This window comes from Triturus cristatus, chromosome 2_2 (genome assembly GCF_964204655.1).
Source record: "Triturus cristatus chromosome 2_2, aTriCri1.1, whole genome shotgun sequence".
NCBI lineage: Eukaryota > Metazoa > Chordata > Amphibia > Caudata > Salamandridae > Triturus > Triturus cristatus.
In genome coordinates, this window is record NC_140582.1 from 79,309,965 (window position 1) to 79,335,497 (window position 25,533).

General features: G+C 44.2%; 1 protein-coding gene across 2 annotated transcripts in view; it reads left to right on the forward strand.

Moving 5' to 3' along the window:
* RBPMS (RNA binding protein, mRNA processing factor) overlaps nt 1-25,533 on the forward strand; it is a 653,722-nt gene that overhangs the window by 498,133 nt on the left and 130,056 nt on the right. Inside the window, exon 6 of one of the 2 annotated variants that reach the window (XM_085641072.1) lies at nt 12,382-12,512. The exons of the other annotated variant lie outside the window; for it this stretch is intronic. Within the exon in view, the coding sequence (XP_085497198.1) occupies nt 12,382-12,512 (131 nt within the window). The remainder of the gene's footprint in view (nt 1-12,381; nt 12,513-25,533) is intronic. 2 annotated transcript variants of the gene reach the window in all.

Sequence of the window (25,533 nt, forward strand, 5' to 3'; positions counted from 1 at the left end):
CACCAACCCATACACCACTTTCCTCGGCTCCCTTAACCTTACATTCTGCACTACCACCTACACCACCTCCTACATCCACAGCATGGTCTACACCATTACCGTTCATCTGCATTTTCACATATGTTATACATCAGTTCGAGGCATGTGGGCTGCTGAATTCATATCTGTGCATAGATCGCCGCCTAGTGTTGGGTCCGGATGTTTGCACGTTGTTGTCCTGGAAGAGTCTTCGAAGTATCCTGAGATAGGTGACTCCTCCCCTGGACCACAGTGCGCATGGGCATCCTCTCCATCCTCAGATAGTTTTTTTCCGCCATTGGGTTCGGATGTGCTTATCTTAGCTCAAGTTAGGAAAATTTAATTTAAGGCCAAAAGGCCTTTAGTTTTCGTCGGTACTGTTCCCGCTCGGTATCGACAGCTTTCTTGCTTAGTTTAGCAAACTTCTTCAAGTTTTTCGGATCCGTTTAATCCGACCATCGACCTTACATCGACGATGGAATCGAGGACCCCATTCAAACGGTGTCCTGTTTGCCACGCCAAATATCCACATATCGACGTCCACCCGGTGTGCAACGAATGCCTCTCGCCGGATCACGACGAATCGAAATGTATGGCCTGTGCCCGATTCCGATCCAAGAAGACTCTCCGGAATCGACGGGCAGCGAGATTAGAAGCGCAGCAATCGGCACCGGCCCCGGCCAACATCTTCAGCACCGAGGACGAGGGTGTTGAAAGCGTGGAAGACATGAACTACAGCCCCGCTTCCGAACACGATTCCCGATCGGAAGACGCCGATGAAGCGCTTTTTCACAGGGAAGAAGCCGACGATGAGGTAGGAGACTACGATGAGGCCTTTGGGGCCGAAGAAGATAGCTCTGGTGAAGAGCAGGGCCTACCCGTTGAAACGGAGGCTATCAAAGTGCGTCATTCTACGGCTCCGGTCGAGGGATCGCCTCCGGGCCTTACCCGAGATCAATCCCGCAGTTCCTCGGCCCCGCCTTCGGGCCCGGCCTCGAACATCCAGCAAGAGCCATTATTACCGAAAAAGACTGGTTTCCCTTCAACGAAACCGAAACCAATCGTCGCACCGGTTCCACAGAAACCGAAAGTGAAACTAGCAGTGGTCGGCTCGAGGCCCTCGAAGACCTCCACTCCTTCGACGCCAGCCCAGACCATCGGCTCCGAACGCACTAAAAGGGATTTCGGCGCCGAACTCGCTGCAGCGGATGTCGGTACCGACCCGAAAAAGAAGGCCATCGGTACCTCAAAAGCGCCTCGGCCCCCGGCACCGAAGCAATCGGCCACGACCACCAAAGTTAAAATGGCCGCTCCATCGGAGTCCACTTCGAAGGCAGCGACTAGGGTCAAGTCATCGACTCCGTCGACTGCTACTACCTCTCCTCGACTCGATGACCCTGTGGCTCCGAGGCAGTCCACGCCTACCTCTGCAGAACCACTCGGCACCAAAGAACCTTCGGCGTTCTCGGTGCGACAAGTTGCGGCGTCATTGCAACGCATCAGAGAACAGGCAGCCCTCCAGTCCACGTCGGGCCCCGACCCGAAAAAGGCTCCAAAGGCACCTTCGGCACAAACCAACATCACTTTTGGTTTGCCGCCGTCCACGGCGCCAAAGATGTTCGAGATCCGAACACGTGTCCGCCAGACAAGGTCCCCATCTACTGGACACTCTCCTACTGAGCCTTCACCGTCCCAATTCATCGACGCCGACACCGGCAGACTCATGCTCCGAAAACGGAAGGTCACACCAGAGCAGACCTTGGACTCTTACAGAATCCCTCTAAAGCAGAAACTGCCAGCAGAATCGGAACCGGTTCTATACGAACGCCTGCATACCTCCTATCTGGATCCCCAGTCCTTTTCTCCGACGCCCTCCGACACGGACGCAATGGAGGATTACATGGGTGATGATACCACCTACCCTAGGGATATAGATCCTGAGGAGCAGCAGGACCCAGATCAAGCTTGGGATGACCCTGCAGACCCGGGTGCCACAACAGATACCCAGGACACGCAGCTTTACGGTGCAAAAACATCTCCCACAGAGGACACTGCTGCCTTCAATGCCCTCATAGAACGTGCTGCAGCCAATCATGGAGTGCAACTCCACTCTGACACAGTTGAGGACGACTTCTTGGTGGACACTTTCGCCTCCTCTGAGAGGACTGTCAAGATTCTGCCCATGTTGAAAGGTGTTCTCAAGCCAGCAAAGGAGATTTTCAAAGAAACAACCAGGGCATGGGTGCTGAACCCCAGGATTGAAAAAAAATACAAACCTGCGCCCGGGGACCCTATGTACATTAGAGGTCAGTTACCTCTGGACTCCATGGTGGTTGCTAACGCTCGCAAACGAGCGCACTCGCAAACAACTGGTGATGCTCCTCCCCCAGACAAAGAGTCCAAGGTGCTGGAGACCTCAGGCAAGAGGATTGCAGCTCAAGCATCAAACATCTGGCGCATTGCCAATACACAGGCCCTCCTGGCTCGCTACGATCGTTCACACTACGACACGCTAGAGTCACTACTCCAACATCTGCCAGACGAGTAAAAGAGGCAGCGGAGCTCCTCATCAAAGAGGGACAACTTCTTACAAACGCATCCATTAAGTGCGCACTAGATGCTGCCGACGCAGCTGCGAGGGCGATAAACACCAGCATCATGTTACGCTGACACACTTGGTTAAGAATCTCCGGATTCAAACCTGAGATTCAAAACAACATCCTAAATCAGCCTGTCAACCCCGACTACTTATTCGGACCAGAAGTTGACACCACCTTAGAAAAGATAAAAAAGGACACTGACACTGCGAAGTCAATGGGGGCTCTGCAAATGCAGACATTTCGTAGTGGCTCCTTTCGTCGCCCCGGGAATAGGGGAGCAGCTAGAGGACAGGGGTCACAGCAGACATACAATAAAGGGGGCACACAGAGTACCTACGATAAAAACAACAGAGGTGGATATCGTGGCTCCAGCACCAAGGGCAGAGGACGCGGTTACGGCAACACCAGGTCCTCACCCAAGAACAAACAGTGACGCCCTCTCCCTTCCCCCCGACCACATAACAACTGTCAGGGGGAGACTCCAGCGGTTCCTGTCCACGTGGAATACCATCACCACGGACAGGTGGGTCAGGGATATTATCCAGCACGGTTACTGTCTCGAATTAACCTCCACTCCACCCACAATACCGCCAAAGCACCGTCCTATGTCCGCAGAGCATTTAGCATTATTGCAGCAGGAAGTGCTAAGTATGCTGCAAAAAGGTGCAATAGAGGTCGTGCCCTTCAACCAGCAGGGGACAGGGGTGTACTCTCTGTACTTCCTAATCCCAAAAAAGGACGGGTCGCTCAGACCTATACTAGACCTGAGACCCCTCAACCACTACATTCTCTCAGAGCATTTCCATATGCTCACCCTACAACAGGTTCTCCCGCTGCTCAGCCAGGGAGACTTCCTAGCCACACTAGACCTCAAAGATGCGTACTTCCACATACCCATACACCCGTCACACAGGAAATATCTCAGGTTCACTATTCAGGGGCAGCACTACCAATTCAAAGTCCTCCCCTTCGATGTGACAACAGCACCCAGAGTTTTCACCAAGTGCCTAGCTACAGTGGCTGCACATCTACGGAGACAACACATTCACGTCTACCCTTACCTGGACGACTGGCTTGTTCAGGCAAAGTCAGCCCAGCAATGTGCCAGCCACATGTCCCTCACCATTCACCTTCTTCACAGTCTGGGATTCTCACTAAATTACCCAAAATCACATCTCCAACCCGCACACGTACAACAGTACCTGGGTGCGACCATAGACACTCTGGCAGCCACAGCTCAGCCAAATTTAGTGAGGATCAACAGCATGCAAATGCTGAACTCAAAGTTCAAACCTCAACACTCCCTTCCTGCGCGAGTGTTCATGCAGTTGATAGGCATGATGGCTTCCTGCATTTTCATAGTCCCACACGCGAGACTACATATGCGCCCGCTTCAGGAGTGCTTGGCACGTCAATGGAATCAGGCTCACGGGCAATTAAAAGACCTAGTGTTGGTGAGCGGTCGGGCATACAACTCTCTGCATTGGTGGAATCCACAAAACCTTTGCAAGGGCCGACCGTTCCAAGAGCCTGTTCCACAAATCATACTGACGACGGACGCATCTCTCCAGGGATGGGGAGCTCATGTACTCAATTACACAGTGCAGGGACTATGGACAATACAACAAAAGAAGATGCACATCAACCTTCTGGAACTGATGGCAATCTTCCTGGCAATGAAGGCATTCAAAGTACACTTGTGCAACAAAGTCGTGTTGATCCGGACGGACAACATGACTGCCATGTATTACATACAGAAGCAGGGAGGAACACACTCTCCACAGTTGTCTCATCTGGCTCAGAGCATGTGGAATTGGGCCATTCAGAGGAACATATTCCTCATGGCGGAACACCTCCCCGGCAAGGACAACCAGATGGCGGATCTGCTCAGCAGACACAGCCACCAGATGCACGAGTGGGAGCTACACCCGTCAGTACTCCAACCGTACTTCCAACAGTGGGGTCATCCAGAGATAGACATATTCGCCACAAACGAAAACGCAAAATGCCAAAGCTTTGCCGCCAGGTTCCCACATCCACAGTCGCAGGGCAACGCAATATGGATGAACTGGTCCGGCAGATTTGCGTACGCTTTTCCCCCAGCGCCATTAATACCGCTGGTGGCACGCAAACTGCGACAGCACTCACTGACACTCATCCTAGTTGCTCCCACATGGGCGCGCCAGCCATGGTACACCACCTTTCTAGAACTTTCCGTGGTGCCGCATCAAAGGCTGCGGATCAAACCTGCACTCTTAACGCAGAACCATGACGAAATTCAGCACCCAGATCCGCAACAGCTGAACCTGGCAATCTGGCTCCTGAAGTGTTAGAGTTTGGCTACCTAAACCTGCCACCTGACTGTATGGAGATCATTAAGGAGGCCAGGAGACCCACTACCAGAGCTTGCTATGCAGCTAAATGGAAGAGGTTTGTCATTTATTGCAACAACAATGACATTAACCCGCTAGACGCATCCATTCAAAACATAATCTGTTACCTCTTACACCTATACCGATGCAATCTGGCATACACCTCAATACGTATCCATTTGACCGCAATAGCAGCCTATCTCCAGAACAGGCAGCACCTCTCTTTATTCCGAGTGCCTGCCATCAAAGCTTTCTTGGAGGGACTTAAACGAGTAATTCCCCCAAGACACCCACCAGCACCGGTGTGGAACCTCAACTTGGTCCTCACCCGACTGATGGGTCCACCCTTCGAACCTCTCCACTCATGTGAGATTCAATTCCTCACCTGGAAAGTAGCTTTCCTAGTGGCAATCACTTCGTTAAGAAGAGTTAGTGAACTCCAGGCACTAACCATTCAAGAGCCATTCATACAGGTTCACGCAAACAGGGTCGTACTACGTACCAACCCCAAATTCATGCCTAAAGTAATATCGCAGTTCCACATGAATCAAACTATTGAACTGCCTGTTTTCTTTCAGAATCCACAAATTGTCGCTGAAAGAATGCTCCATACACTAGATGTCAAAAGAGCCCTCATGTACTATATAGACAGAACTAAAGACTTTAGGAAGACAAAACAACTTTTCGTTGCCTTTTCTCCACAACACAAAGGCAACGCCATCTCCAAAGCAGGTATAGCCAGATGGATCGTTAAATGTATTCAAATTTGCTATCAAAAGGCTAAACGCACATTAACGATTCCCCCACGAGCCCACTCAACACGTAAGTTAGGGGCCTCCATGGCTTTCCTGGGAAACATTCCTTTACAGGATATATGTAGAGCAGCCACATGGTCCACTATACATACATTTACCAAACACTATTGTGTAGATGTACACTCAAAACAGCAGGCAGCTGTAGGACAGGCTGTTCTCAAAACTCTTTTTCAGACCGCTGCAGCTGGCACTGGTGGCCGCCGCTAATTGGAGGTACTGCTATGTATTCTATGCACAGATATGAATTCAGTAGCCCACATGCCTCGAACTGAATATGCTACTTACCAGTATGCATCTGTTCTTGGCATGTAGGGCTGCTGACATTCATATCGCCCACCCTCCTCCCCGGCGCCTGTAGCAGCTGCAGCTCTCAGAATTACTGTATAGCATGGTCATCACTTTCTGTATCTACTCCATCACTGCCACAATGGCGAAAAACAATCTGAGGATGGAGAGGATGCCCATGCGCACTGTGGTCCAGGGGAGGAGTCACCTATCTCTGGATACTTCGAAGACTCTTCCAGGACAACAACGTGCAAACATCCGGACCCAACACTAGGCGGCGATCTATGCACAGATATGAATGTCAGCAGCCCTACATGCCAAGAATAGATGCATACTGATAAGTAGCATATTCACTATATATGGTCAACCTCACATAGGGTCCGACTCACAGAACTAATTTAAGACAAAATCCTAAACTTCCTACCAATTTGATATTCATAGAAGGCACTTACTCGTTTTGGTATTCACAGAAGGCACTTACTCATTTCGGAATTCACAGAAGTTAGGAGTCCTAACTTTAGGACTCCTAAATGCCTTCTGTGAATACTGAAAGTCTTAAACTTAGGATTTTTCTCAGTTTAGGAGTAGTAAAGTTAGGTCTCCTAACTTTAAGACTTTCGGTATTCACAGAAGGCATTAAGGAGTCCTAAAGTTAGGACTCCTAACTTCTGTGAATACCGAAATGAGTAAGTGCCTTCTGTGAAAACCAAAATGGTAGTAAGTTTAGGATTTTGTCTTAAGTTAGTTCTGTGAATCGGGCCCATAAACTCTATAGCACCAACCAAACTACGGCCTACACAAATACCTACACCGTCACTTACACCACATCCTGCACCCCACCATTTGCACCAAACCCCCTAAACCACCATCACCCACCAGCGAAACTACACCACACCCCACCACATTCTTACCTACCTACAACACCAACATTTCTACACTAGTACTTTCACCCTAATCTAGCTATGCCAAATGTATGTGTAATTCTACAGGTGCGCATTTCTGACTTTTTTCCTAGGATTGTTTGTGAACCAGGGCTTCCCTATACTCTAAATCCCGCCTTTGAATATATAAAATCCTTAGTTGGCGAAGTGTTGTATCTGTGATAATGTTTAATCACTTGCATAAAACCGAATCGGGCCGTCGTCCTGTCACAACCACGACTAACTCGTAACCATAAGCAGTGTATCTACAGTACTTTAAAACATATATGCTATACTTTGTAAACACGCAGAGATCACTTCTGACAGCCACAGCTGTGTGTCCTCACTTCAAGATTTTACTTTTTAAATTGGCACATTAACAGACACTTTTATTTTTAAATATCTGGAAAGAACAATGCAACAATGCCGCGCGTTTGTTCCGCTTTCGCTCTACGTGCTCCGAAGACCTGGACGTGCGGCAAGCACGTGGGTGGCAAGGGGACGCCACGAGCGTGCCAGACGCGCCTGGAGGCAAATACGTTTTCGAACTGACTTTGGTCCAAAAAGACATAAAAGAGAATCGGGCCAGTCACGAATTCCCCAATTGGAGACACGTCTCGAGCCAACAAGATGGAGGAGAGATCTTGCCCGTTTTATGCTCTTATAAGGCAGCTCCAGCCTGCCGTGTTGAACTTCAGAGAGAGAGAGCACATCTATTAAAATAGACTTCAACAATGGAAACACTGACACTGGGAAGGCGGCAGACTCGCCATGCAAACAAACCCTTGACACACTCGAGCTGTTCCTTCCAGCGGTCACACGCCAGTTACCTTCAGGTGCAGAGGCAGCATTTTTAAATAGAATATTGCCTTCTAGTGCAGGAGTTGATATGGTGAGACTGGGACCAAAAGACTGGAGCAGCATGCAGTTAGAGAATGGAAAACAACATACAATCTGACATAGTTCATTAAATTAAAAATAAAAAGGTGCAATTGGCCAACGAATTTTTAGGACTCTACCTCGAAATAGTCTTGATTCCACCTCATGCCTTTTTCTTCCACCATCGTTCACTTTCTTTCGCTTTATCTCACTCCTGCATGTTCTTTTTCATCCCTTTCTCCCTTTGTCATAGTGTTATTCCTTTATTCTTCTTCCTACCTTTTCTGCTTTTCTCTCTCTTGCTCTGGGTCACAGTCTGATGAGGAAAAATAAGTCCCAGTCCCCAAAAATAAGTGCTGTTGCCCTCCACCGGAAACAACAAGCACAAATAATCACTGTAAATTTTAATTGCAGGAAAACTGAATAAAACGGCTTCTCGCCAAATTATACTTTCACTGATTTTGGTGTTCTCATTACCATTCTTATTAAGCCCATGATATGGCCATACCTTCGAATAAAGACGTGCACCGTGATCAAAGGTGGTATGGCCTTATCATGGGCTTAATGAAAATGGAAACAAGAACTCCACATTTTTCTGTTGTATTAGATGGAAGTAATTTGGTGAGAAGCCGCTTCATGGCTTTTTTAAGCTTTGAAAAAACAACAATTTAGTGAAAAGCAAATTCGGAAATGCTTTCATTGAATAATTTAGCCTTGATAAAGCGGAAGACAATCAGCTGGTTTAGAGCAACACCTACTGTGAACATGGCAGAATGCTGAAGCTATATGGGCTGCCGAAACTTGAGAAGATCAGTGCCTACAGTTGTCAAGGATTGTCTTTGTGTGAAACAAATGCTATGGAATGTCATTAACAGAGCAGTGAAATCCGATAGACTCATTTGGAGGACATAGTAAGTGATAAGTGGAACAAAAAGATAACTAAGGAACTCTATTGAATTGTATTGGAATTGTGTTACTCTTCAATACCATAATAAATGTGGTATTCATTTTTATTAACAATTGTCTATGATGGGAGATTTTATTTGTTATTGATAGCTATCTGACATTCAATGAGAAACAATACACATTTGGGATATTGCACAACTACACATTTGGGATATTGCACAACTACATCCACACCCAGGGCCAGACTGGCAGTAGCATGCACCGGGCATTTTTCTGGAAGTGCTGGGGCCATTTTTGCTACAGGGGGCCGGTTTTGCTAAACGGCCCCTGTAACAAAAGCGCTGCAGCAGTGTTTCCCAAGAGCACTTCCCCGGGCGGGTCGACGCAATTGCAAGGTTTGCGTACCCAATCCAGCCCTGTCCATACCATGGTCTACACCATCACCGTTCATCTGCTTTTCCACATATGTTCTACATCACTTGCCAAACACACATATTCATTATACCACCACTCACACCACTGCATACACCATACACAACTACCCTCACGTATACCCCACCCTGCACCTTCAAACATTTCCTACACCACTCAATCTACACCATACAACCACTTAATCCTCATCACCCACCACCTAAGCTACACCATACACCACCACATTCTTACCAACCGCACCACCAATATTCCTACATTATTACCTTGACCCTAATCTAGCTATGCCAAATGTAGGAGTAACCCTACATATTTGGATTTCTGGCTTTTAGCCTAGTATTGTGGAACAGGCCTTCCTTAAAACCTACTATAGATTAGACTACTCAAAGCAACCAAAGATACATGGTCAACCTTCCCTGATGCATTTGTATTCTTTCATATGCCATCTCTTTTTAGCATTTTGGAAATGAGGGAGGGGTGAGATTAATTAACTATGTATATGGCTATATGATATGACACACCACTCCCTCTACTGGCCACAAGGAATACATGGGAGACTAAATATGACACATATATACTGATATACCTTCCAGAAAGTGCTCGAAAGTTTGCAAACATCTTGTTCTCAAAGAATACAAGGTTTAAACTGACTTCCTTCCATGTGGTCCACCGTACACATATGACTCAAGCAAGAATACATAAGATTAATCACAGCAGGAGCAATAGGTGCCATAGATGCCATGCATCTGAGCCCCCTTGCTTCACAATGTATGGAGTTGTCGAGTAATTGTTCTGTTTTGAAGTCAAGTGATGGAGAGATTTATGGGGACTACTACCTAACAAAGTTTAAGCCATAGCTCTGTCGTTCGTACTCTTTCATCCACTCTGGTATGAACTGTCAAAGTTTACATCTATGTTGGGGAGAGCTCATTCATTTTTGCCTGAAACAGCACACATGCATAGTTGCCAAATCTTTTGATTATAAAAAAAAAGCTTCAAACAGGCTGAGAGCCCACCTATTACTTACCAATACTTACTATAGGTTGGCTTACACGTCACTCTCATTTACTTGTGTCTTATTGGTCTCTCCTGCTTTCTCCCAGCTGCATGCTTACTCCTGCTTTCTCCTGTGGCTGCTGTCCCTGCTGTGGTGCATGGACCTGGCACATCTTCCTGTCCACGGCCATTGTTTTTCCACTGGCCACGTGTTCCTCCAGTAAACTTTTTAAAACTTTTTGCCATACACTCTGCAAAAATGCATGCCACTGTACATTTTCCCCCACCCACTCTATTCACACTGTCTGTTGTTGCTTCTACCTCTCCCGCAGCTCCCTTGTGTTGCTTTCCCCCATGCCTTCTTCCACTGTCCGTTGCTGCTCCCTCTCTCCTCCCATGCACCTCTCTGGTGTTGCTTTCCTGAGCACCGATGTCTGTTGTTTCGGCCCCCCCACACCTCACTCATGTTTCTTGCCTGCCCCTGCACTTTTTAGACATATTGCACAGTTGTGCGGGCTGCTGTTCAACATGGCTTACAGAAAAAAACGCGATTATGCTGGCTGTCATGGCACTTTTTTTTTCTTTCAGCCATATTGCACAGCAGCCTGGGCTGCTGTGCAGCATGTCTTAAAACATTGATAAACCCATTAGATCTTGCATTGGCAAAACCTATTGTTTTTTGCCAATGCTTGTTTTTATCCGTAATTGAGTGCCCTGTCCCAGTCTGCGACATGCTCCATCAAATAAAGGTGCACCATGGCACGAGCTGGAATAGTGTGCCCTGTAGCTAATAGAATCCAACTTGCATAAGGAAGCATGTGCTAAGCAAGCCACTGACTTCTCAATTGTAGTTTATCAAGCTGTGTTGATCGCTGCTGTCAACTCTCACGAACCCTGATACTAAAAAGGGAAATTTGTTAAATATTTATTTTTAAATATTAAATACTCAAGTATGGAATGATTGTGTGTTGGGCTGGGGCCAACCATGATTTTTTTTAAATCTTATTGAAAGATATTTTTAGTGTTAATGTTATACTGGTATGGATCATTGCCACAATTATTCTTCATCGAGCACTCTCCATTGCCCGTTAACATGTGCATGTAAAGCTGAATGCAGTTTCATAATGCTAGAATGACTCCCTTGCAAGATGGGCTTCTTTCTGATGATACAAACATAAAATGTGAACCTTATGCTGACTATCTGTCAATTACATCATAGCCTGGTTCTCCTTTTTGCCAGGCATCAGATACCAGCACCAACAAATACCATAAAATTTGATCCCTCTGCCATTTTGAGAACGATAGCAATGGGGTGATTTAGCAATGTTCTGAATACCACTAGTCACACTAGAAACCATACCCAGGCTTTTACTGTCTCAGAAAGTTTTTTCCATGTGTCACATGGCCTCATTTTGGGTTTAGCAGACAGGATACTCAGTCACAAACTTGATGAAATATCCTGCCTGCCGAACCCTCTGTCCAACCTCTCAATTATAAGTTGGGTGGACTGTTAGTTTTCTGATGGCAAGGCCCTAGCTGACTTTCCAGTTGGAAAACCAAATTTGACGGTCCAATAGAGTAAGGACAGTTGGTGTAAGGGCATCAGAACACCCACCCTATTTAGACCTGACAGTCTTATGTTATTTTTTTTTCTGTCTGCTACTTCTAGGTAAAACCTGGTGGTCACACATACAAAATAAAATAATAACCTCCTACAACCTGAGAGAAAACTGCCAGGGTGTCAGGGCAACTTTTTTTTTTTTTTCAGAAACAAACTCCTGCTTTTCGGAGTTTCTTTCCGAAAAACAAAAATGTTTGGTGCACACCTGCCTAAAAGACGACAGCCACACACCAAACTTTCAGAGTCTTCATAGGAGCCGCTATAGTGGCAACTCCCTATGAAGGCACAGAGTTAATCGCAGGGCTGGGAATGATCTCCAAATCTGCCCAGTTGCAGTCTGCCCAGGGTGGCGGAGGAAAAGACTTCTGCTGCCCTGAAGTACTGCGGGCCATCCACCAGGGTCTAACTCAGGTCAATAGTTGCTTGATGAGCAGAGAACCTCTGCGGTGTCCATAAAAATGGCAGCTTTGCTCTACTGCAGATATGTAATTGGGCATTCTTTTTTGCAGTCACTAACTGTCTGTGTTCTTTTCCTTGCAGATGAGCTCACAGTGCCTGCACTCTATTCCAGTAGCCCAGAAGTGTGGGCGCCCTACCCCCTGTACCCAGCGGAGTTGGCGCCTGCTCTGCCTCCTGCTGCTTTCACCTATCCTGCTTCACTGCATGCACAGGTAATTTAGACCAATTGGCCACAACTTCACCCCCTTCTACCACTGACTCCTTTCCAGTCTGGTTCCACAATGCACAACAAATCACTAACTCTTGTACCTTCTGGCTAACTGACGCACTTGAAACAAAATGAACCCTCTCACTCGAATCTGTGCATCCTGCTCGAATGGCGGTAGGCTGGTGGAAATGACAAACACGTATTGCCTGACGTCCTACACCCTTCCATTCTTCATCAGTTTTGCTTTTGTTCACTACCACAATGAGTACACAGATCCTCTACCTGCAACAAATATGCCGTATTTACAGTGCGTTTGTACATTGTTTTGCACCAAGTTTGTTGTGACATGCTATATTTCTATATTGATTGTGTGTAGTCGGGTTGTGGAAGAAAGAATGATATGATGGAAGTATGACCAGGCAACCATGGTTCTCAGCAACCCAGCATTTGGCAATGGCATGAAGGGCTCTGCATCAATTAAAAAAAAATGTGTTGTAAGGGGCATTCTCTGGAATAAAAGTCACTGTTGCTACTGCGTATCCATCAACCTGCTCACATCTGGCCAAACATGTTTCATTTTTTAGGTCAGCCCGTCATTGAGTTTTCTTAGAGATGGATTGTACCACATAGTAATACACTAACAGAAGGTCTTAAGTCCAAAAATAAACAAAACGCCGCATGATGCTGTATATACTGTGCACACCTCTTCAAAGAATTAGTACATCACTAAGTAGGGAGATTACGAGTCCATCAGCCCACCCTTATTGGCGGAGCTTCGTCATATGAGACCCTAAGGGGTCAAAGTCAGGGCCCACACACACGAGCCACCTGGCTCTACTGGGTACCCGTCCCAATGATCCCTAAAGAAAAAAATCTCCTGCCAAAGTGTGCAATAATATTTCAGAGGATTCAACAAATTGCAGTGCTATAACGTGATAGTGCTGTATATACTGTGCACACCTCTTCAAAGAATTAGTACATCACTAAGTAGGGAGATTAAGAGTCCATCAGCCCACCCTTATTGGCGGAGCTTCTGTTAGTGTATTTCGGTGTATTCTGGGGATTGAAGGTATTGTAGTCCCTAAACTAGTCCCCCTAGGACCCTTTTGTAGATTTTTTGTGAAGTTGTACCACATAGTGTCATGTGATCACATTAGGTCTGAGTAGGTACACCACCATTTTACATGCTCACGATTTAAAGTTGCCATCTTTTCTTAAAAGCTAACATTTGACACACATTTGCTTGCATGCCTGTACAGGATAATATTCTATGAAATGGCTTTGCTTACATTTACACTTTTTCATAGGCATATTATCGAGTGCCTTGAACATTCTATACAAGGACTAAGTTCACTGCACAAATTGCTGTTGTTTGTTATTTTCCGGTCAGTCACAGTGCTATCACAAAAGAATCAACAATAGCAGCCTCACTGGGGCTTCGGCATGATCACATCAGTGAAGTTTATTATATAAATAACATCACTCCTTTGTGAGACAGAGGAGCATTTAGCTGACACTGCTGAGGTTGCTCCATGGCGGAATTCCAGCCCACTGATTCCTGTTTACCTCCTGCGAGGGATGCTACCCAGCTCTCCACCAAGACGGGCTTGTTGATGACACTTACCCACAGAAAACCCTTCAGAGATTCTGGAAGATTCACCCATCCTAGACACACTAGGATAGGTAGTGCTAGGTAGGAGAACAAAATTTACCAGTACTCATAGGCGAGCATATATCCTATGTAACAGCACAATGATTGAATTGTTTATTTTTGTTACCATTCTTGTAATGCTGATCACACATTTTCTGGATCCTTCTATTAATAATTGCAGCACACATATTTTACACAAGCATCATATGCTTCAATAAATATTGAAATGCCATGTTGTGTATTTCTTGTGGATCTCTTTGGCTATGCATGAGTTACCAAAAGAAAGGATTCTAGATCTGTTTCCATGTTTTCCTTGGGGAGTCAGTGTTGCCATGTTCTGAGGTTGCACATTCCACCTGTAACCATACCAGGTTAGGGGTACAGATGGTGCACTGTGACCTAGCAGGACTAAGGCCAGTATATCCTGATGGTGTGCATAGAATCAGTCTGGCACAGTTTTGATGTTTATGTTGTCCAACAAATGCACAGTTTTACTGAGAAAGCATGAACCGTATGACAGTAGGTCCAGGAAAACCAGATCTATGCCAGAATTGTAGGATATTCACATAAGAAAATTGTTAATTTATTGGACCCAAACTGAACTCATTTACATAGTTAGTAATCATCAGGACAATCTGACACAGGTTACATTATTCCTCATCTACATTGGACATCCCTATCCTATTACATGTGGCTTTATTAAGATTTGTAGCAAAAGAGGTTCAAATCCTGTTATTTGATTTAATAGAAAGGACAATTTGCTGAAACACCAAGTTTCATAACCTGCTGGTGCCTGGTGAGAGATGGTTGAACTTTGATAGCAGCAAAATTGCAAGGGGAGAATCGTTGACCTGATAGAATTATGGGCAGCCTATTTAAAGGAAATGCCAGGACTTATTTGGAGCAAAGCCTGTTTGAGCACTTTATGTGCCAAAACAACTCAAATGGAGGGAGCATCAAAATATGCCAAGCCATTTTTAAAAATGCTAAACATCAGGCAAGGTTTTGTGTTCAGAAAATTTCCTAGCCCTATTTATCGACTTATACACATTTTCAGCCGAATGTGTAAGTGATCTGGACATGAGCCTGCAAAACCCATGAAAGGCAGTTTATGAATGGAGCTAGTGGAGTCACATTCAGAGAACGCACTCTGTCTTCACCATCTGCAAAGCTATCACTACCGGCGCCACTGCCTCAGTGGCTTAGAAGACCACAATTTCTAGTGGTTCTCAGTGCATTCTCAGCTAGGACACCATCAGACTGAAGGCAAAGGCAATAGTGGCCTGATGTACACATCCATTTGTAGTTGTAAAACCTGTGATTTACATAATCATAGGGTTTACAACCACAAAATGACTTTTTAAAATATACTAAATTCATTTTGCAATTTGGTAGCATGTTACTGAATTGTAACATAGAGTTAGAAAGGCATAACAAATCGGTATTTGGAAGTGGCGTCTTTAGGGTGCTCCTTCCAAATAGAGATATGTTATGGTATGTTTTAATTTTTTGCAACCAAAATTTGGTCGCAAAACAGTGAAAAGTTGCTGACTCCAGAGTTGAGGTGGTAAAAAATTTACAGAAGAGAAGGGTTCCCCTTTAGACTCATCCAATTTCTAAATGTAAAAAAGTTTGTTGGTGAATACCCAGTGGTCCAGAGGACTACTTCCAACTCTGAAACAAACTTTAAAAAATATATATATTTAAATGCTGCCCTATTTCCTTAAAAGAAAACGGTATGCATTAATAACAAAAGTTGACTTATTTAAAATGCCATCACAGACATGGTGGTCTGCTGACTCCGGCAGACCACTATCCCTGCGATGGTATCCAATTGTAGTGAGTTGCAACCTACCTTATGAATATTGGTTGCGACCCACTACTATTCAGAAATTTGTAAACCAGCATATAATTACTAGGTCGGTTTGCAAAGTTTTTTTCCATTTGCAAAATGTAGATGCCCAATCTGAGACCACGTTTTGCAAATAAAAATGTAGTATATCAGGCCTTAGGTCTTCTTCCGTTATTCACCTAAGTTCTGGAAACACATCCCTGTATACATCAGGCTCTCCTCAACCCTTCTCTGAAAATCTACCTCTTTTTATAAACCTGCACCACAAAGCAGCAGTGGGCCACTACCGCTGTCAGAACCCTGCTCGTCGACTGTATCTGGCCTATGTGCAGTGTTCCGCTGCCTTTAGACTAGGTTTGTGACATACATACATTTATACATCTCACTGTAGATATTTAGCAAGAAGGTACAACATTCTGCAATGTCTCTCAACCCTTTGGCAACGACTGTAGTCTGAAGTCCAACCATAAACAGTCAACAGCTGTTTGATCTGTGTCCAATCATGGCATTCACCATGCTTCTAATATTTAATGAAATACTTAATATGAATGCAATTATGTTCCTTTATTGAAAGCTACTCTATCCCTATCAAGTAATTTGAGTTCTGTAGTTGCCAGAGTTCGATTGTCTTTTGATAATCCACTTAAGAGGATGTTTGTTTTCAAGGGCTTTCCACAAAACACGTAGAAACAGATAACCAAAAGGGGTGGGAATCTAGAAAGGTGGGTTTATTCCGACCAGCCTAGAGGTGTTCTGGTGCAGATCCTTGTGCAAATGGAGCATTATGGTATGTCTTGAAATGCCTGAACCAACAATTCAATTGTAACCTTTTAACCTGTGACTGTTTCATTATCCAATTTAAATAACTGTAGCTTGGTTGCATGCCTGTAATATGAACAGTAGGCACATGGAGGCCCCGAATATCATGAATTTGATACTGTAAAGCAAATAATTACCAAACAATATCTCTGCCGACATAGATGAAAGTCAGAAGGGTATCCATCCACGAAATGCAGTATTCATTTTATTATCATCTGCAAACAGCACACTACGTCTGTGGGAAGCCACTAATGAAACAAGCACTTGCAATGCAATAGGTATCGCATTAGCGAGAGTTTAAGCTATTGGCATTGTTAATGACCATGCCTTTTATTCATCTGATTTGATAATTAACACATAAATAAAAGGTATTGTCATTTACAATGCCAAGAGCTCAAACTCTTGTAAATGCGAGACCTAGTTCACTTCAAAGAAGCGACCAACATTTTTAAGGGCTACTTGGAAAGTGAAATCGTGCACGGCATGCTGAATGTTGCAGGACAGCATGTAATGCCTGCAGTGGGAGAAACTCATTAAAGTAAATAGTGCTTACAGACTAAATAAGACATACGGTGTAACAACAGTTGGAGTTTACAAATGAAAACAAATTGGTACTAAGGAGGGACTAACAAGCCTGTTAACGAATCAGAAGGAAGCACTTATGAAGGACAATGACACAAGCCAATGACAAATATGGACGGAGAGTGGGCGGGGCTTCATGTCCATACCCCAATACAGCATGCCTCATAGAGCAGCACGCAGCGCATGTGTTGCCCAGGCTCAACCTAAAAACCAATGCCAATGAGGTGTCATATAAAACTTCGCAGATGACATGCTATTAGTAAGTGCAATAGTATCAAACTCAAATCGACTTCAGTTATTGATGCCACTTGCTGCTGGATTACCCAACTATTTAAATGTATATTTTGATACCTTGACTGTGATCTAGTTCTGGCAATGTGTATTGGGAATTGACCACATTCAACTTTCATGTCGAATACTGCACAGTTTTATTCCTGTTTCTCTCTATGGTAAAACTAAGTGGTCGCCAATGCCACAGCCATACCAGCCTGTCACTATTTCTCCAGAAGTATTAATAAAATACACCATGACCTTGAGTAGGAGATTAGGCCTTTAGCAGCAGGAAATGGAATGTGTGACTTCCGGTTGTAAAATTGATGCAACTGACAGTCACGCTTGTTTTAGCATTAGCTCGACTAAGCTGAGCACACATTTCTGTTTACCACCTGCTGTTGTCACAGCATCAGAAAAGAGTCCTATGGCATGCGTGACGTAAGGGCGAGCACAGAACAGTGAGAACGGGGTAATAATGCACAAAGTAACAGGTTCGAAAATGTGTGCACACAGCACACCTTGTTCTCCATTTTTGCACAGCGAGGTGTAAATCAAACAACCCTGAGGCCTGGGAAGAGTGTATTTTCACCATGGTGTTTGTCCGTCTGATTTCAAAAGCGAGGTGTAGATCACCCAGAAAGTGACTGGAACCTGTGTTGAGGGTTTCTATTTTTTTGGTTTTTTTTTTAGCAAATCTTTTTATTGGGTTTTAGACAAACGCAGACATGTCGTACATGGGAGCCCAAAGATCCTCCCATCAAGATCAATACCAGAATCAACGCTGCATAATATTAATCTGATCAACGCGAGCCCAGGACCTTTGAAATGTTTTAATCGCTGATCCCAAGTAGTGCCATTTTGGGGTCAGGCTTTACATGTCTGTGAGTTACATGTGCTAGCGTGTTGTGCACATCACGCCCATACAGCTGAGTCTTGGGACATGACCTTGTCATATGAAAGAAGGTGCCTATTTAATTTTTACGCCAGAAGTAATTGGGGCAGGGACTCCTTTTCATGGCTCGCAGCCTAAGGGGGTTGTAATAGACCCCGTGAAAATATTCCTGTTGTATTAATTGAACTCACGTGGACACCGCAAGACTGTGGGGGGCTATTCTTGCCTCCATCTGGTCGGCCTCCTCCAGCGGTCCCAGGTCCGGTTCTCACATAGACAATAAGAGTTTAAGGATCAGGGTTTTTTTTGTTTTTTTTAAACATTTCTTTATTTTGATTTTTTTAATTCATGAAAACAATTTTAATGACGAGCAAAGTACCCCACAATGTACCTCATAAACACTAAAATAAATAAGATCCCAATAAGGAAAAATAAGATCCTAAGAAAGGAAGAAGAGAGAGAGAGAGAGAAAAAAATAAATAAAATAAATAAATAAGCAACAGATTAGTCATCACGTTTAACCAACACATGTTAAGCAATACACACCATCCTTAGAAAGACCCCAAAGTCTAAGGTAGTCCACGACCGATGAGGCAGAGAGATGAATCAGACGTCGCCCTAGTTTACCTCTCAAGCAACGGCGCACTTGCCAATACTTCCAAAGCTGTGACTGGGGAGAGAAAATTCTCTTTTTAATGACTCAAAAAAACAAAGCGAGTCCCCATCAAGGAGGCCTACAATTGTTTTAATTCCCCATTCTTCCCACAAAAAGCCAATCTAAACGGTTTTCGCTCTACAATGATTCCCTCATTATTCCAAAGTGGTGTGTCCTTATGAATTATACTATTCACTCTCAAAAGTGGGTGCAAATATTTCCAAGCAGCCCACATAGCCCTAAAAGTCAGAGGACAGAGTGAGGTTGGTAAGACAACAGAATTGTACTAGATACCCAAGCCCCCAGGAGCCTTAACAAAATTCTTCTCCCATATCACCTAATTTGGCTGATCAGTAACAGGAACCAATTAATAAGCCAGTTGTGATAAATGTTGAGCCAAATAGTTAAAGACACATATTAGGGAGCTGAAGGCCACCTAACCTGGAGTCTGCATGTAATTTTGACGATTTAAGTCACGGTTTCCTGCCAGCATAAATAAACCTCTTAATACTCAGATTTATAGCGTGAAGGGTACAAGGAGGAATAATCAAGTGCAGCACACCAAAGATGTAGTTGAATTTAGGAGCTCTCACCATCTTAATCATCTGTACAATACCCCAGAAAGAGACCTGTAATGCAGACCATCTCACAAAGTCCTGTTCCATCTTAATCATCAATGTCCAGGTATTATGAACCACCATATTATCCAAAACTCTATTTATCAGCAGACCCAAATACTTCAAAACTGAGAACTTCCATGTAAGACCAAACTTGCCTTGCATGGTTCTCTGATTCCTTCAGGTGAGTGGCATCACCTCACTCTTGAACCAATTTATTTTATATCCAGAGAAGATTGAAAAAGTCTTGATTAAAGCCCTGAGTTGGGGAACAAAGGAGGCAGGATCACCCAAAGTCAACAATATATCATCCACACATAATAAGATCTTGCAAGCACCAACACATCATGGGTATTGTTGACTAGGGATTTGTAAAGCATGGTGATACCTTTCATATCCACCATATCTTTCCATTTTTGTGGATTGAATTGAGGGAGGAGCCAATCTTTTCTCCTCGTCTGTATTTTTCAAGGCCATGCTGTACCTGGAGATATCAATAGAATTGTGATTTGCGCAGCAGGAAATCTGGTGCCCGTTGCACGTTTCTATATGGTCACCTTCCCACACATCCCTAAGCTTTGATATACCTATGAGTTCCCAATCTCTAAAACTGACAGGCCAGATAGTTGTCTGAGCCAGGTCCCATACCACAGGGTGGGTAGGTCTCACCTGTGAGAACGGCCTCCCATTGAGTCCACCTCAGTGTGAGATGCAAAGCAGCGCAAATTTGGTGATGAGGGAAAGGTCCACATGATAGACCCATCCATACAGCCAGTCAAAGGCCATATTGGTCCAACTGCTCCAGTTTGAGCGGGATACTAGGATCATAGCACTGCAGGATTACTCAAACAGTGATGGGGGATATTTGGGATGCCCAGATTTATAATATAATTTCATATTTGCTATTCCTAGCCCTCCCTCATATTGTGGCATTAAGCATCTAGTGGATAATATTCATGCTTGCCCCCCTGCCCACAGGAAGGACCTCACAGAAGATTGTCAATGGTATGCATGGGAATTTCATACAGGTAGTTTTGTATGACTTATAGCAGCTGTGAAATGATTTCTTTTTAATAGCGCACTACGCCGAATGATAGATAATAGTATTTTGCTCCAGGCCACCATGTCCCTTTTCTCCTGCCTGAAAAATGAAACAGAATTTAATTTCCAGCACTGGTCCTTAGCAATGTAGATGCCAAAGTATTTAAAATGATTCTGTGTCCATTTGAACCTAACCGTGTCTTGAGGGAAGGTGAGCACCTGTGATGGGTACATAGACAATTTTGTCCCAGTTCACACCAAAGCCATCGGTGTAGACCTACACCATTCCTATCAGCCTGGATATGGAGTAGCCCTGGTCCTATACATACAGGAGCATGTCACCTGCATAGAGGGCAACCCTATCCTCTTGCTGATCATCCTATATGAATCCTTTCAGTTGTGCATTGTGTTTAATCCACTCTGCGAGGGGCTCGCTCACAAGTGTAAAGAGAGGGTGACAAAGTGCATCCCTTACTAGTTCCACATCGACTGGGAAAGCAGGGAGAAAGCACCCCATTCATCCTGATCTGGGCCCAGGGGGAGCAATATAGGAGGAGATCGGTGTCGAGGGCAAAGCCCTCTCCTGGTCGGTTGGACCTTCCAAGTCACTGCCCCTCCTTTCCACTAATGCTCTCATCCATTGCGCTGTGGGGTGCCCCAGGGGTCAGCATTGAGCCCTACCTTATTCAACGTCTATGTGAGACCATTGGCTCTGCTGGCCAAAGTCCGGGGCATCTCTCTGGTGTCATACACAGATGACACCCAGCTGGTGATCGCCTTCTGCAACAATCCCAGCCAGGACGCGGCAAAATTTAAACAGGATCTAACAGCCCTCTCGGAGTGGATGGCCGCTAATTATTTGCAGCTAAATTCAGCCAAATCCGAGATCCTTCTGGTAGGCTGGGATTCCCATCTCTGGGGCAATGAGTGGTGGCCTCCTGCTCTTGGAGTGCCCCCATACCCAAACCTGTGGTGAAGAACCTAGGTATAATGATGGACAATGATCTCACCTTTGAGGCCCACGCCAAATCAGTGGCAGGGAAATGTTTCGGACTGTTGCGTGGCCTCAAATCAATACTAGATCTCGTTGACTCTCAGACTCAGCAGCTGATCATCCAATCATCCATCCTTGCCAGTTTGGACTATTGTAATGTGCTACTTCTGGGAGCCAACAAATCCGTGATCAAAAGGTTGCAGGGCGTTCAGAATGCTGCTGCTCGCGCAATCTTTGCCCTTCCCAAACACTGTCATGTCTCCAAACTCCTCTGTCACCTACATTGGCTTCCTCTAGAACAGAGAGTGCGCTTCAAAACACTGTGTATCACCCATAAAATCCTTCTGGGCATTGGCCCAAGAATCCTGAGTGATCTATGTTCGTACTACGCACCCACACAAGCGCTGCGCTCAGCAGATCTGCTCCTGGCCAGAGTCCCTCGGATACGGAGGGCCAGAGCGGGTGGCCGATCCTTCAAGCTGTTGGCTCCCGCCCTTTGGAACTCCCTCCCTACTCACATCTGCAGCAGCCCTTACCACCTGACCTTCAGAAGGCTGGGACGCCCCGATGCTGGGGCAGCCATGCGCTTAACAAATACTTTAACATCATAACATAACATAGAATGTTAACATATTTCCTAAACAGTGGACTAAAATTCATTTAGTTCAGGACCCAGAACATGAAAGGTCGATGGACAGAATCAAACGTCTTCTCAAAGTTCATGAGGACCAGGGCACTGCTTCCCTTAAGACGGCCAGAACAAGCGTCAGAGTGAGAGGAAGTACCCCACTTTGGCATGTAGCCATGAACACAAGAGGTAATTATAGTCAAAGCACTGTTGGCAAGGATGTTAACTAAGATTTTGTTTTCGATATTGATGAGTGAGATGGGCTAATATGAGGTGTAAGTTGTCAGAGGGCTGTCAGGCTTTAAAATCATGGAAATAGTGGCTCCTCGCAAGCTTTAAAATCATGGAAATAGTGGCTCCTCACAAATTGGCTGGATCAGGGCACCTCATTGAAAAGCCTTAGTAAGTATGGAGCCAGAAGGGAAGCATGCTTTTTAAAGTACCCTATGAAAGGCCTTTGGGGCCCAGTGTTTTACCAGAAGGCATTGTTTTGATCACCTCCAGAATTTCCTCTTCAGTTAATGGGAGTTCTAGTGGCTGTCAGTCTGCAAAGGAGAGCCTAGACACACATAGATTACTTATGGTGGGATTTTCTGTTTCTTCTTTGGGAGGATTCTATGCTGTGTAGAGCTTTTCATAGTAATAGGCAAATGTCACAACTATTTTTATGGGGTCACTGATGATTTCTCCACTGTGGCCCGCAATAACCCGTATTAGCCTCAGAATTACTTATCTGGTGGCCAGACAGTATTAGAGTTTTCTTGACCTGTCAAGTTGATAGGTTCTAAACTGTGGGGCCTCTCAGGCTAATTTAGTCCAAGATATTGTTCCTAGGTGACTGTTTACCTTTCCCTACTAGCCAGAGGAAAGCCCCATTTTAATCTGGTGTCAATTTGTGTAGGCCTCCTGCAGGGATTAAAAAAGTAATACACTGGGAGAACAAGTGCGCAATTGAGTATTATGTATATGCTCACTCCTGGGGAAACCTCAACCTCCACGGATCGCATAATCCCAAAGATTGCATCCATTCAGGCAGTATTGAAGTCCTGTGCGGTGTCCCCAAGGCCTGGATGTCCATATGAAGATCCAGGACCCCGTTAAAATTGCCAACAAGTGCAGTCATACCTGGAGGTGTTCAGAGCAGTATCTGCATGATAATTTGGCAAATGCCTCTAACAATCATCAGTGGTGTGTGTGTGTGTGTGTGTATATATATATATATGTGAGCAAGGGCCGAGTGGCCCGAAACGCGTCATGAGCTGTGCACTTATCTTGATTGAATAAATTCGAATTTTGAGCACTGACAATCCAAGTTGTCCGTTCCTGTCTTTGTGCGCGACTGCACATTTGGAGAGTTTTGGAATAGATATATATATATAAGGCCATTTCCTGTAAACTACTTTAAATACCACTTCTTACGTTAGCAATGTGTCATGTGATCAAGACCCGAGTGGGGGTCGAAACGCATTATGGCGGACTGGCTGGGCAACTAAATAAAGCACCTTGATTGGCACAATTTTTCTGGGTCCGCTCTTCGTTTCTGTGTCTTAGTAAGGCATTGGCAGCGGCGATTTGCATCCATATATATATATATATGCACACTGAGTATAGAACATGTCTGTTCGCCCATGAAACTCATGATGGCCTTGTGTCTTCTGTCTAAGTTGTCAATGGGGACTGTGTTGACCTTAAGGAGGAATGTTTTGTGCAGGAGTATTGCCACCGTCTAGAGCCTTTAGTGAAGCTCGAATGGTAAACCAGTGGAAATCCATGTCGGTCCAGAAAACTGAAGTTAGTGCCTAGAAAGTACGCTTCTTATAGAAGTAATACATCAAGAGTGTGCCTGTTGATATACTGAAATAAGGCACTCTCCTTTATTTTATCATTAAGGCCATTAATGCTCCACATTATCAGCTTTCAAATATCTTGTGGTAATGAAGCCATGTGTGTGAAGAAGAAACACATAGCAGTGTGCAATTGCCTATGCATCTGTCCAAGTGTGCACCAATGTTTTTAACTACCCTATGTGAGTAAGCTTTCCACCCCACAATATCCCCCACCCCACACTTCCCTAACGGAAGTATCTGTTAGTCAAAATATACTGCAAAAGTCACAAAAGAGGAGGCAAGTTATTGAACTAACGTTCCTCAGCCAAGGATACAGTATGGGTTAAGTATGCTAGCTCAGCATTTGAGATCAAGCAATGTCCAACAGAAAGTGCCTGGTTTTCCCGGCTGTCAAGAGGCAACAATGCCTCAGGAACTTCCCATCCAAATCTTTGTTTCAAGACTATTTCAATTTACATTAATATTTGCCACACAAATGTTTTTACTAATTTATTATAAATGTAATAAACTATTTAATTTTCCCTATAATTTATCTTAGGGAGAACCCAACCTCAACTGTAGATTCTTCCTAATGTAAGGTAAAGGGAACAGTTAAAATGTTGGTTTGACTCGAAATAAATGAATCAAATTATTTTTATGTTAACTATGAATGTAAAACAAATGTATATGTTTATTTAAAATGTAGAACTAATTAAAAATTCTGTAGCAATATTCACTCCATTTTGAATTAAATCTTTAACTAATTTAAATATATTAAATTAAATGAAAACATATTTTTCTCAAGTTTGAATTAAAAAATAATTTCCCTCCTAAAATAACAAAAGTGAATATTTTTATTATGCATTAATAATTAATAAAAGTGATATGTAATTACATTTAGTTTAATTTTATTTGAATTAAAATGATTGTTGCATTGATTTATAAATTTAGAAAAGGTAGTTAAAATATTTTATAATTAACTAATAAATGTTTTTTCTTTTCAGATTTTTTAACATTCAATTAGATTAATATATTTTTTTTTTAACTATTGTAAATAACTTAATTTCATTTAACGTCATTTGCCGTGGGGTTTTATTTCAAGTCCCTAACACAATTATTTTCAATTTGAGGATGTTGCAGTATCAGTAGTTGGCCATGTATGATGCTGGACATACTCCATCACTCAGCTTGAGTA